Consider the following 14,920-nt stretch of genomic DNA (forward strand, 5'->3'; position numbering starts at 1 on the left):
CTTGCGATGCTTTGAGGCAATTTGGAAATTCATGATTGATCTAACAAGGTGATGGGCTGTCCAACAATCATTGGTTCCATGCACAGCCCTCGTGATGCAGATATCTTTCTGATCTTGAGCTCTAAAAATAACATAGTCAAGAAGGTGCCAATGCCTGGAGTGAGGTTGTCTCCAGGTGGTCTTATACTTCTCACATTGTCTAAAGAGGGTGTTTATGATGACCAGGCCATGTTCTACGCATTTGTTCAGGAGGAGGATGCTGTTAAGAGTTAGCCTTTCCTACTCCTTCTTTTCCAATAGTGCTGTTCCAGAGATCTGACTCCCACCCGACTCTAGGGTTAAAATCTCTGAGGAGAATTATCTTATCCTCCTTGGGAATGTTGGTCAAGACTCTGCCAAGATCTGTGTAGAATTGCTCCTTGATATCCTCGATAGAATCACATGTTGGGCATACGCACTGATGACAGCAGCAGACTGGTTGTTGCTGAGATCAAGATGAAGAGTCAGAAGATGTTCGTTGATGCCTATAGCAAATTCTGTAAGCTGATTGACAAACTTATTCCTAATTGCAAAACCGACATCATGAATGTGCCTGTCCTCTGCAGATTTTCCTTTCGAGAAAAAGGCGTAGCCTCCACCTTCTTCTCTCAGTTGACCTTCATCTGGGCACCCTGTCTCACTCAGGGAAGCGATGTCGATGTTATATCTCACACGTTCCCTGGTTCTTCTTTGCAGCCATACATTCTTTGTTATCCATCAGGGTGCGAACATTCCATGTAGCAAAATTCACTATCTTTTTATAGCTTCGACCGCAGGCAGAGTGATCCCACTGGACGTGGTAATCCAGCCAGGAGTGTACATGAGAGCCTAGGTTTGGGGCACCTCTTCTAGCCCTCTCCCCAAGCGAGGGGGGGCGGGGGCAGAGGGGATCCTAAAGAGGACTGCTCAGTTTCAATAGTAGTGGCTGAATTGCACCCCTGTCTTAGTCTAGGTGTCAGACCATCTAACTACCACCGCCTATGTGCAGATTCGTGGGTAGGGACTGACAGATTCACTAATCCTGTCCCCGTTACCACTAGTCCATCACCGTGGGGCTTGGAAGGTTGGAAAGATATTTCTCATGGTAGAAGCCTGCGCATGATTTCTTTAATGGGGGGAAGCTGGTGCGCCTACAGCGACCACGCAGTCATGACAAATTGGAGGCCTGGGGCCCAGTGGCAGGGAAAATCTGAGATGACTGGACCACTGGTTGCAATCCTCATCCACTTTCACAGACATTGAGATCCGAAGACCCTCTTCCGCCTGATCCACCATTGAGGACTTGTGGGATTGGACCATGCTTTGTCTGGGACCTCCTCTCAGACCTGTTCGCTTGGGAGACCCTATCAGGAACATGAAGCTCCCAACAACTTAGCTCTGAGGATCACTGGAATACGCAAGCCCCTTCACTCAAGGTGACAGTCCTCAAAGAGGGGGGAATTGACTAGGGTCCCACAGAAAGACTCTAATAATGTTAAATTTTCTAAAATGAGAATGAGGGATATATATGGGTAGACTGCTTAGAATATAAAGGAGCCTAGGTGAAATATTCATTTTGATTGTATTAACCCTTCCTCACTGGCTCAGGGAGAGAACATGTATCACTAGTTATTTGAGAGAGTACAGGATCAAAATTTTTCTTCACTACTTTGGTAATGTTTCTTGGTATTTTTATACCTGGGTACTTAATTGAAAAAGCCCACTACAGGACATCCAGGAGATTTCCAATAGTTCTGATTTTTTCCAGTTTATTTTGTAACCAGATATTGGTTTGAATTTTTTTGAATTAGTGATGGGAGGGCTGGAATAGTGATTTCTGGTTTGGGGGTAGCTGCAACACATCTATATTGGGGTGACAGTACAGTTGCATGCATGTCTGGCTAGCACTTCTCCGACCCCACTAAGTGGGCAGTGCTTGCTTTGAACAAAAGGGCATCGTCTGCATATAACAGTAATTTGTACTCCATGGAACCAAGTTGTATGTCTCGGATAGCTGGATGACTCCTTTTAGCTATTGCCAGAGCTCATGAGCCAAACCAAAAAGTAATGGAGACAGCGAGCTCTTTTGCCTAGTACCCCGGAAGAGGCTGAATATATTTGAGGTCACATTGGTGGCTGTGATTGAAGAGGTTGGGTGAGAATGTAATAGTTGGATCCAGGAACTAAATAAGGGTACAGATCCAGCCCACTCTATCAAAAGCCTTTTCTGCATCTAAGGCTAATATGGTTTGTGCTTCAGGGTCATTATATTTCACTTCTGTAATATCAGTAAGTTGTCAAAGGTTATCAGAGCTATGACAGCCTCTGACAAACCCAACCTGGTTTGGCTGTATGATAGAACCCAAAACATTCTCCAATTTCATCGCCAGAATTTTGCCAGAATTTTGACTTCACTGTTAATAAGTGTAATTGGCCTGGAATTGGACTATAGTATGGTATTTCTTCCTGCTTTAGGAATAACTGTTATTAGGGCTTCCCTCCTTGCACAGGAAGGTCGGCCTTCTAAGAGCAACTTATTAAACATTTTAAGCATCTTTTCAGACAGGAGGTCAAGGAGCTGTCTATTGAATTTGGCAGGGAAGCCATCTGTTCCCAGGGGCCTTCCCCACTTTTGTATTCTTAATCACCTCAGTGAACTCATCCTCCATTAGGGGCACATCTAGGTTTCTACTCTTGACTGCAGTAATTGGTGGTAATGTAATATTTTTGAAAAATTGATCCAAAGCGTCCGTGAAGGGGTTTGTGTCCTATTGGTACAGATCTTTCTGTAAATTAAAGAACTCTTTATTAATATCTTTAGGTGATATACATAATTTACCATGTTTATCACAGATGGCCAGGACTCTATATGCAGAGGTCTTTTGTCTTAGGCGGTATGCCAGCAACTTGTTTTGGGAGGCGAGAGTCTGGCATCCTCACACAATGTTCAGTCCAGTGACATTAGCATCAGCAAGGATGCTGGCATTAGTGCGGCAATCTTGGTGATAAAGAGGCATCTTATGTCTCACCGGCCACCTGCTCACGTCGCACCTCTCCACCACAGCCCTGCTGGCTGTCAGTTACCTTCCGCCTCTCTGCTGTGACTTCTGCACATCAGTCTCTCAGTGATTTTCAACTCTTCTGTAGTGATTTCGCTCTCAATGATTTTAGCTCTTAGCGGGCAGGGTAGAAACACAGTCCTACCACAACTGGTTTCAGCTCTGATTGAGCAATTAAAATAACAAAAGAGACTCCTAATTAAGCCCTTTGGCTCTGTTGTTCAAACAGTGGGGAAGAACAGGTTAAGTCAGTTTAGAGAGGACCTGGGGGATGGAGTGTTATGCAGCCTCCTCACCAGGACTCCTGTCCCTACCCCTCTTTCTTTCACAAAGCTCTGACATTCGAGCCCCTGCTTAAAGACGTTCTTTCAACTGAGGGTACCCCCTCCTCATTTGGGGCAGGTTAAGCACCATCCTGTTTTCCTGTATTGCTACAATAATTACAACATTGGTAACTGTATTTCACTGCTCCTGCATTCAGTACTAAGGTCATTTGTATCCAACACCAGCCAAAGTTGGTCCTTTGACACAGCTGTAAATGATGAATATGTAAACAGAGCAGGAGCAAACTGTATTTACATAGACACACCCATAGTCTTCTCCCCTCCCAGCTAACTGTGAGGAAAGCATTCATTTAAACCCTGATTGCATCATGAATCATTCCTGGAATTGTTCTATGAAGGCCTGGTTCAAAGTTTATTGAAGTCAGTGAAGAGACCCATTGATTTCAATGTGCTTTGGATTAGTCCTAAATGATAAATAATATGTGTTTCTCTTTAGGAAGGCAAGTTATTGACTTCCTTATGAATAAGGGTGAAATTCTGGCCCCACTGAAGCCAATGGCAAAACTCCCATTGACTTCCATGTGGTCAGGATGTCCCCTTATGTGTATTTAGTTGTTCAGCTTTACATTTCAAGATCAGATCATGACTTGAGAGGTTATGTAGGCAACATATGTGAATTACACCATGGTCTCAATCTACATCCAGTAACTCTGTAAGCGGACCAAACACAATATCCACATACTGATATATTTTAGAAAATATGCAGACATTTCTTATTATTTTCTCTCTAGTCTGGCTAACTCCAATAGCAGTAGAGCACTTTGAAGTTTTACTGTACAGCTACTATATAATCAGTCACTGACTGCAAATTTGATCAGTAAATTTTGGTCAAAATCAGCTTCTGGGACTGTCATATTTAGGGTTGTGATTAGGGATTGTACGAAATTACAAGAAATTCAGTTACACTTCATAATGGAAACACAATATAAAATTGCAATGGCCTGTGTATTTCACTAATAACATTTTATTTGCTAATTGCTCATCTTGAGGCAGTTTTTATTTTGTCATTTAATTATTTTGCAGAACACGGTCCTAAATTCCTGTCTTATAATTTTAGCCAGCTGACTTCAAAAAATAATTATTTTTTTTCCTTTTTCTTCAGGTGCTGTTGCCCCCTTACGAAGATCCTGCAAATGCAGCTGGTAAAGACCCACCACCACCTTATGTATCAGCATAAGCAAGAATGTGAAGTGTACCTAAGAACAATAGCTTTACTTTTCAAACATTTGAGCAATAGTTTGTTTATTTCACTTCCAGGCTGTAACTCTAAGATTTATGTGTTGCTGTTTAGCTGAAATTTTGAAATGTAGATATTGTGTTCAACATGCTGTAGATAGTTTTAATAATGTGCTTCAACTGAAACAATATGTTGAATTGGTTTCAGGAACTTTTTTGAGAGGGTGAGGGGGGATAGTGTTAAGGTGACAAGAATCATACAGTAGCTTTTATTCACCTCATTTTGACATGCAGTGCTAGAGAATTTAGAACTTTTGTGTATAAATCAGGTGTAAATTTCCTTTTTCTCTACAAAGCGTCCAGATCAGTAGAAACAAGTTTCTGAAATGCCCATTTTCCACCTGTAGAATGTATTGTACAAAGTGTAGTCTGTCAGTCCCAAAAAAGTGACATTCCACTTTACTCCTAAAAAGCTAATAAAATATTGTGCTGAAGCGAATGAAGGAACAGGAGTAAGCTATGGTGTTCTCACTAACCAAGTTCATCACAAACACTTAATTGTGGGGAATGAGTATGGGAAAGCAAGGCTGCTTAGCTCCCAAAACTGTGGCAAGTCAGGTCCATGTTCTAACGTATACCTGCTCTGTACCCTGCAGCCTCTCTTCTCTGCAAAATAAATAAGTAAACATTGCTGCCACCGTTCTGCTGATGTTCCCTTCCTGCCTATACAACCCCTCACCTTTTAGCAACCTCAAAAAATACCCGTGCTTTTAAAATCACATGGCATGCCTCCTTGGTATCCAAAATGTGAATGTTTCTATGGAAGTGTGCCTGTAAATAGAGCAAAGTTTTGGAGTGTGAATCAAGTTATACCAATACAGGGATAAATTCTTCCAGCCTATGGGGAATACGTGCATGTAATTTCTCCTAACATTTTCAGAAATCTCATGAATATCCTATATGCATCAAAGGGATGCAGCATATGCATCATATGGGACTCCTTTGTATGACAACTGTTTGCATTAGAATTCATTCTAGTGGGACTCACCCATCTGTGCTGATCCTGCTGTGTATGTTTGTGTGAGGTACTCTCTCTTCCCCAAAAAGTGCCTCTTGCACATGTAACTTTTTTGTTGAGAGTTCTATTTTTAAAAATTGTTAACTTTAAGATAATCATCTATACTATATGAATGGAGATGTTTCTACCTCTCATCTTTTCTCAAGTGTCATCTCTGGCACTTTGTGGATGTCAAAGCATGTTGGGGTGCAAAGCCTTGTGCAAAGGGACCTGGTGGAACTGCACCATCCCTGAGGGAGCCTCAGGAGAAATTGTCCTTCAAGAAGCACAATCTCTTCTGAAGCTAACCTGGAGTGCTCACACTGCACTATTCAGTAGGACAATGCAGATTTCAGTGCACTGACTCCACCCTACAGGCCCATGCAGAGTGTGGGCAGGTCTGTAGTCCTGCCTTCTCCCTGCCTTTTTCTGAACAATGACCAAACAGCCCCTGTTCAGAGACTGCTATTGTGATCTGTTCTTGTGCAGGCCATGAAATGAAGGAAAGTCTTTTTAAAATGACCATCCCCACACACTTGTGCAAGAGCAAATTCCAGTCTAGCCCTTGTTATTTTGTTTCATGGTTCAATCACTCTAAGATCAGACCACGCAATACCTTGATTGGACCAGTTGCTGATACTGATATGTAGCAAAATCCCATTGTTTTCTGTAGGTAATTCTAGTGTTTTCCAGTGTTGGCCTCATAACCATTTACATTCCAGAACTGAATTTATTTTTGAGGTGGACTGCCTGGACTTCTGATCCTACTGGCTGTTCACTTTCTTTTAATTCTTGACTGGTTTTGAAGAATTTTTAATCATCTGTTTGACAATAAGCCGATTGTACATACTTCTCATTGAATCTACTCTGTATACTAGCTAGCCTCTCTATACTAAAAGGGATGTTTCCTTGTGCCTATGGCAATTTCTTTGGAATCTCTTCACTAACACAACATCCACACAAACCCAGTATTGTCAATCAAATGTGACAGGTTTTCTGTGTAAATGAGAAATAAAAACTACAACTTCTGTTTCATGCAGTCAATACCCATGATGTAGAAATGCAGAAAAGAATAGTTATTAGGCTGAGTATTTCTTACAGAGCAATGGAAATTAGAGATTTGTTAGCATCCAGAAATGTTTTCTGAGTTTGGTCTCCAAAGTGCCAAATAAAGAAGGACTGACATCTCTGGTCTATTCTGTGATACTTCCATAGCCTGGTGGTGGCTTTTGGTTTTTTGGGGGTTTTGGTTTTTTTTAACCATTACATTGTATAAATTCATATCTAGTTTACTGTAGGTTTTTCTTAGCAGTACTTTACTCTCAGGTATCTCTCATCCATGTATACGTTTTGTTTCTGTTGGCTCCACTCCCCCCCCCTCCCTTCTGCAGACATTATCAGCGTATTATTTTTCCAGGTCAGATCTCATTTTATTTTTGATATTAGTTCTACATTATGTGGTATTATTAATAGTTGCCAGATCATCAAAGACTGGAATGAAAAATACGAAAAAGGTGCACTCAAGTCAGACATACAGGTTCAGATCTACCAGCTAAGGATCTGGGCCTTGGTTTTACCAGATGTGTAAATATATACTTGGCTGAATTTTTATGATTCTTTTTGTGTCTTTTGTGCAGGCTTCTTAAACTCAACAGCTACTGAGTCTAAATCCCCAATTTTCTCTTCCTCAACTGCAGCTCTTTTATTACTGCTGTATTTACATAAGAACTATAGAAAATAGTATTCTCCCAGATACAAAGATATTGCACTGTAGAGGGTGAGCAGAAAAGCTTTGGTGGTGATCTGGTAAGTACATATGCTTTTGATGCTTCTCAGTGCTTCTAACATACTGCAACAGTTACTAACAACCACAGTTTTGAGTGATAACACTGCTCAAACTGATATTCCTTTAGGAAAATCTCTGGTTTGTAAATATAACCAAAATGCTCTAATATATGCCTCTAGAACCTATTCCTAACCACAGATGTATTGTCTAGAAAATGCTAGGCTGGTGCAGTGCACAGGAAGTGTTAAGGTGTTATGCCAATGTTAAAATAAGGTCTTTTCTAAGTCTATGTTGAGGGGGAATGGTTGTGAGTAGAAGCAAAAGAGAAGAGATGAAGTGGTGATGATAGAACAGGTGAGGGGAGGTTCATTAATCTCACTGAATGGCACAAAGAGACTAATATTTTTACATTCATAAGGATCAGTGTTACAAGAATAAAGGAAATTAATTTTCATACTTCCTTTCTCCTGTGCCAGTCAGACCAGAGCAAACATATGTAAGTTCTATCTTCTAGTCTTAAGCAAACTATCAGCTGTATTCCAGAACTTGAAATAGATAACACCTTGGCCTCACCTATTGTAAGATTGCCTGAGACCCTGCAGACCTCTGCCCTCCATATCTAAAGAAGAGTTGGTTAAATTCCAGCCTGGTGGTCAAGGTTGCTGGAAGACTCACAGCATAGTATCCCTATTTCTAAGGACAGCTATTAGAAATCATATTTACATTTTTTTATTAGAAGCTGGATTTGCAATCGTGTATACTGTAATAGCTTTCCCTGCAAAGATTCTACACCTAAAGTTAAGGGGATGTGCAACACTGTTTCAGCTCACAGCTCTGAGAAACCAAAAATAGCATCCATAAATGTAAATGGAGGATCGGCTCTGATAAATCAGGCTTAATGTTCTGTCAGGGAAGGAGAGTGGTATTTATAAAGATGTCTCTGCACCCAGGGATTTGACCCACAGTGGTTCTGCAATCTGGCCAAGTTTTCAGATGAATAACTCAGCTGAATGTGGAAGCCAGATCTCTGGCCTTCTGCCTACAAGCCCATATCTACCTCCTGCAGAATAGGATATTGAAGCAACAGGGCCAAAGAACTTCATTGTCACCCATCCAATAAATATAAAGCTACTTCACAGCAAAAGGCTGTTCTACAAACATTCGTTTGATCCTGGACAATTAGTCAGAACAGCTGCTTATTTTAAATGAGCAAGCAAAGTGCAATGAAAAGCAGTTGGAGGGTTTCTTGTTATTATTTTTTCACAGTATCCAAACCTTTCAAACAGCAAAACAGTATAACCAGGGCTGGGTTATGTAAGAGTATGTCCTATACTGGAAATGAAGGTGGAGCTGTTGAATGGGAAGGCATTGTTTTAATCACTAGCACAACAGTGTGATAAGGGCTAACAACCTGTGTACGTACCTAGGGCATGGCCTGGGCTAATAACCTGCGTGACGTACCCAGGGTCCACAGAGGGCTTGTATTCGGATGGTGTCAAGATTCCTTCCCCACTCTGAACTTTAGGGTACAAACATGGGGACCTGCATCAACACTTCTAAGCTTAATTACTAGCTTAGATCTGGTACACTGCCACCATCCAGAATTTCAGTGTCTGGAGCACTTTCTGTCCCCCCAAAACTTTCCCCTCCCTGGGTTGCCTTGAGGGACTTCACCAATTCCCTGGTAACACAGATTCCAATACCCTTAGAATCTAAAAACAGAGGAGAAATTAACCACCGCCCTCTTTTCCCCCCCACAAGTTCCCTGGTGAGTCAGATCCAATCCCCTTGGATCTAAACAAGGAAAAATCAATCAAGGTCTTAAAAAAGAAAATCTTTTAATTAAAGAAGAAAAGTAAAATCATCTCTTGTAAAATCAGGATGGGTGAAAATAACTTTAACAGGGTAATCATGGATACATAGCAGAGGAACCCCCTCACTTAGGTCAAAGTACAGCCAAATCAGAGGTAAAATCCTCTCAGCTAAAATAGGATAAATTTAACAATTGGGGAAGACAAAATAAGAACCTAACACGCCTTGCCTGGCTATTACTTACAAGTTTTGAACATGAGAGACTGCTTCAGAAATGATTTGGAGAGCCTGGATTGACGTCTGGTCCTTACCTTAGTCCCAAAGCGAACAACCCCCAAAACAAAGAAGCACAACAAAAGACCTTCCCCTCCACCAAGAATTTGAAAAGTTCATCTTGTCCCTTGATTGGTCCTCTGGTCAGTGTCAGCCAGGTTTACTGAGCTTTTAACCTTTAAAGGTAAAAGAACATTAACCCTTAACTATCTGTTATTGATAGATGGCTAGCTCGCTGTTGAAGTCTGTGCTGTTACATCTTCTCTTACTGTTCCCATCTATATAATGATTAAAGCTATCTTGGATGCCTATTACATGGTATAATCAGCCTCTCACTTGCCAGTGTAAACATACCCTATAGGCATGAGACTTAAGGGCATACAGGTTATTTTGGCTTGTCATGTCGGAGCATGGGTAAAGCATGGTAAGTATTCAAGCAGGCTCCTTTCATTGGTCCTATGGAGGAGTTTGTATAGCAGGTGAGGGCAAGCACTGCAAAGCTTAAACTCAGAAGGCCACTCGAATAGAGAGATTGCAGCATGGAAGGTTGCAAGCTCATTTGAAGGAGTTTCCTAGCCACCACTTGATTTCTAAGGCGTGGTCTAGCACTGGCGGGGAGGGGGGGTGGGAAGAATCTAAGATCCGCAACTCAGCATGAGAAATAGCAATAAGCTGAAGTCGATGTATCTTAGTGGACTTAAGAATCACTTACGTCGCATCCTTGCGGCACGGGATTCGAGTCCTGCTTCCCCCATCGACTTGGACTTCGTGCAGTTCGATGGAGAGCAATTCGGGGATTCGATTTTATCGCATCTATTCACTACACGCTATTATAATCGATCCTCATAGATCAAATCGCTACCACTCGATCCGGTGGGTAGTAGATGTACACTAAGTGGTCAAGAAAAGAGGGGGGACACTGGCAATGATACAGCAACTTTAAGACCTGTAGATACTCAATTGGGTTGAGCTCTTCTGTACACTGGCAGCATTTTGAGAAGTCGTCTGCTTCAGAGATATAAATGTGTATTTTATTATGTATTTTGATGTTGCTGAATTCAGAATATGTACAATTAAAAAACACTGATTTGGCTATGTCCTCTAAGATATTTAAAAGTTTTTTACATTTTAAATTGTCTATGGTATATTGTGTAGATAGTAGAGGTTTAATCATTAAATTGTAAACCTATGGTTCTTTTCATATGTGTTTTATGGGTTGCTTTTACAATATATATTTCACTCTGTCCTGTTTATGTAATCGGCTTTAAAATTCAGCAAAAGGATATAAAATAATAATTTATTATGAATCAAAAGGCAAACTATTATGTACATAGTTTTAGACCTATTCAGTCTACTCTGCGCTTCTTGGCTTGTCTCTTGTATTCAGTTATGGAGTATCTCTTGTCAACTGTCCAGCAATATCTGCAAGCATTGATGGGCTTCCAATTTGCCCTGATAGTCGTTTTTTCTCATTTGTTTGCAATGTCCTTGTGTGAAATCCGCTCGCCCGTCCCGTTGCTCATCTGCTCCGCAGTTCGGTGGAAAAATCTAGATGAGAGTGCAGAAAAATGTACTTTAGTGGACATGTTGCAACCAAGGCTTTGTATGCCTTGATGAGGTTTTCACCAACAACCCTGTAAGTTGCGCCTTGTTGTTTTTCCACTAAGAATATTATTACCACTAACTGGAAGGCTTTCCGTTGCTGTCTTTTTTCCCTGCCACGCAAAGCATGGTTCATAGATGCATCATCCCCCCTCCCGAAAAAGTCACGAATCTGAGGAATCAACAAAGACACCTTCCTTTTACTCTTTAACTTCACTTACGCCTTGGATTTCCACGAGGTACTGAAAGCCGTGCTTGTGTTGTCAATGGCCTTGACAAAGTTCTTCATCAGACTACAGCTGAAGGTGTAAGTGGTGGTAACACCCAATCTCCTTGATTCACAAGTGTGGATTGCTGAACACCTTTTCCTTCCCAGGCTCATGAATGTCTAGTGGCCAATCTTGCCTGATGTTGTGGGATCTTTGCACGACTATTCCATTCGCAAGAGAAAACAGCAGTTACTTTGTGTATCCAGTCTGCAGACCAAGCAGAGAGCAACAACCCTCAAAATCCGCCACATAAAGCTGCCAGCTTGATGTTTGGTCATTAGTTTAATCACCTCAAAAGGTTTTTCATGTTGTTCATAGATTTCCCTTCATAGGAATTGCAATACCAACTGGAATTTGATGGCAACATTGCCATTAAGCATGCAAAAAACTAGCTTTTTAGGACTCGTCTTCCGATGATCAATGAACAGTCTCCACTCAATAGGTCGTGAATATGTGAGGGCTGCCATCACAACCACACAACTTGTTGCAGGCTATCATAATCACCTTTCCATGAAGAATGAATGGACAAGATCCCTTTTGACGGTCACTGGAATATGGAAACCTCTACAATCACCTGGCCAGGAGATTCCACTGCTGTAGTCTGGAGCCCAACAGCTAGGCTAGAGCTAATTAACAATTTTAAGCATCATTTTCGTTCTCAGTGACCCAGAATTAATAAAGTTTGACTACATTTATTTCAGAAGCATTTTGGCTGTAGAGCAGTGAAATAGCAATGCAGAGACTTTCTATGGCACTGTCACATCAGTCTGAGACTCTGGATATTTAGCTTCCATAGAAATAGAGAGAGAAAAGCGCCAGTCAGGGTGCAACAGTTTTGTCAGGCTACCATCTTATTCCTGTCTGTGTCCCACTAGATTTCCAGTATTAGCTGTGCCTTGAAGAAAGTTAGTTACAGAAGTATGGTACTGCTCCTGTGTGACACATACTTAAGAACAATGTGTTGGTTAATGCAATACAAAAATCTAATAAGCCAATAGGAAAAGGCAATAATTTTATTTATTTATTTAGAGTCTACCACAGCCACTAGACTTGTCCTTTGGTTCCTTTCCTGGCTTTGGACAGCGGGGATTTCCCATCAAGTTTTTCATGGCTCTTTTTTATAGCAAAGCCCCTTGAGGAAAACTTTTAGAATTTAGCCAGGAATGAGGCTCTGTTCCAGCACGGATGGGGAAACCTAAATCCATTTCATTTTATCCTGCTGATAAATCTAAGTGGTTTTCTTCTTCTTCTTATGCTTGCAGGGTAGGTATTGCTCTCATTCCAGCCACTTCTATTGGTCTAACTCCTGCTTGCAGCAGGCATCAGGAACCACAGGACCTGCCTTTTCTGAGGGCAAGTCTACACTGGAAGCACTACATCGGTGCAGCTGTGCTGCTGTAGCGTGTCTAGTGAAGACACTATGCCGACAGGAGAGCACTTTTCAGTCAGCATAATTATCCCACCTCAGCTAGAGGCAGAAGCTATGAGAGCGTCTCCCACCAACATAGCGCCGGTGTGGACAACACTTAGGTCACTGTAACTTGTGTTGCTTGGGGAGGGAGGGAGGGTCTCTTTCGCACACCTGCATGACGCAAGTTAGATCAACTTAAGCAGTAGTGTAGACCTGCTCTGAGATTCCTTCCCACTACACGCCAAAACCAAAACCAGAAACTCAAGGTATCGGGCAAGCTTCTAGATTCTGCATCGATTTTCCCTTTAAAATATCCAAAGTCGCTACCACCAGTTTATGGTTCAGCTTCCCCAGGGGTAGCAATGGTACAAGTGCTATTGTAGCCAGAGCTCCTGGCATTTGCCAGTACTTTAGCACCATGTCATCTAACCATGTTCAGAGCAGGTCTAGACAGCACCGTAGTTGAAGTATCAGTGGATGCCAGCCCTTATCTACATTAGGGGCTCTCACTCTGGCTACTACCCTCTGAACTGAACTGTGGTAGCTGCAGTGGGGTATCTATGGGGGGATAAAACTGGACAGTTAGTTACTCTTATTTATCTTCTGCCAGTCTGTGAATTCTGCTCACCATCACCAGTACCATTTAAAAGTGTAATGGCTTTCATTTCCTTTGCTTTAAAGAAGATATTAACTTTATCTGTGGCACAGATAAATTTAAATTTCCGGCTATTATATGAGGGTGGTTTGCCTTTGCTAAGTAGAGAGCAAGTACATAAGAGGCACTGAACACTTCCAGTGAACTTGTGAGAGTAGCTGATGTAGTTTTTTGTTTTTAAAAAATAATTTACAATTAAAAAAAAATCAAATGAGCTATGGATGTTTAGTCCAAGGTTCTTGAGCCAAAATGTCATCTGAGGATGTGGTCTGGTTTCAAAGTTTTCATACTAACTTTTGCTAGTATTTCAAAACATACAACAAACTCTAGTTGCTGGTTATCTCCTGATTGTTTTCACCTCAGCGTGTAAGTCAAATTTTATTATTGACACTAGTAAATGCCATCTAAAGTAATTAATATCTGTAGCATGCCTTTGAACATATAAAGTGTTATAAAATATATTTTATATATCAACTGATGAGTATAACAGGCACCTGTCATTCAGGATAAATGTAAGGAATACTGGGAGACTCCACCCAAAACACAGGCACATGTCACCACCAAAAATAAATTAGAACTGTGTAGGTGGGTGGGGGTTCACTGAGTATTGTTTGCTGGGAGAGGTTTGTTTGTATGTGTAAGTGAGAAAGAAGTAGGAGAGAGACCAGAAAATCAGCAGAAAGTCAAGGACCCAGTCTTAACAAGCACTGGAAGCATGAGCCTGAGAAAAACACCTAGAGCGAGAGAGCTTTGGGGCTGAGTGCTGGCTAAAGGAGTCTTGAAACATTCAAACAAAGAAGATCTCTCTTGTGGTGGTTTGATTCCTTCTGTTTTCAGAGAAACAGGACTTTGTACATTCTTTGAAATAAACAGGATTGCATCACAGATACCTATCTGCATCCTCAATTTATTCTCCTAATCGAAACAACCTGAAGAACTCCAAAATTTGTCTAATTGCTTGCCTGAAAAAGAGAGAACTTTATCTCCATAAGCAATGCAAACAGTTCAGGAACAAAGTAGTCCTGCAAAACATTAAAATGGGTACTAAGCAGTTGTAACAGTGAGAATCTAAGGATGCACCTCTACTGGAACTGGAAGGTGTAATTTCCAGCTTGAGAAGACATACTCACATTAGCTTTAATCAAGCTAGCATGCTAAAGATAGAAGTGTTAAGCTCAGCGGCACAAGGGGTTAGCCACCCAAGTAAGTACTTAGCATCTCGGATGGACTCAGGTAGTCAATCCCTCTTACTGCTCACACCAGTTCTATTTTAGTGTACTAGCTCAATCTAGCGTGGGTATCCCGCCTCGAGCTGGAAATTACATCTCCCCCAGCTCGAAAGTGTTGGATTTCACATAACCAAAAGTTCTTCTTCGAGTGCTTGCTCATATCCATTCCAGTAGGTGTACGCGCCGCGCGTGCACGTTCGTCGGAGAACTTTTACCCTAGCAACTCCAG

General features: G+C 41.4%; 1 protein-coding gene across 1 annotated transcript in view; it reads left to right on the top strand.

Annotated features, from left to right (window-relative positions):
• The window catches only part of LAPTM4B (lysosomal protein transmembrane 4 beta), a 126,460-nt gene extending 118,072 nt beyond the window's left edge, over positions 1-8,388 (top strand). The window contains 1 exon segment of the mRNA XM_032784685.2: positions 4,524-8,388. Within this exon segment, the coding sequence (XP_032640576.2) occupies positions 4,524-4,598 (75 nt within the window). The 3' untranslated portion in view covers positions 4,599-8,388.
• Positions 8,389-14,920: the final 6,532 nt, after the last annotated feature.

The sequence above is a fragment of the Chelonoidis abingdonii genome, chromosome 2, assembly GCF_003597395.2.
Source record: "Chelonoidis abingdonii isolate Lonesome George chromosome 2, CheloAbing_2.0, whole genome shotgun sequence".
In the NCBI taxonomy this organism is placed as follows: domain Eukaryota; kingdom Metazoa; phylum Chordata; order Testudines; family Testudinidae; genus Chelonoidis; species Chelonoidis abingdonii.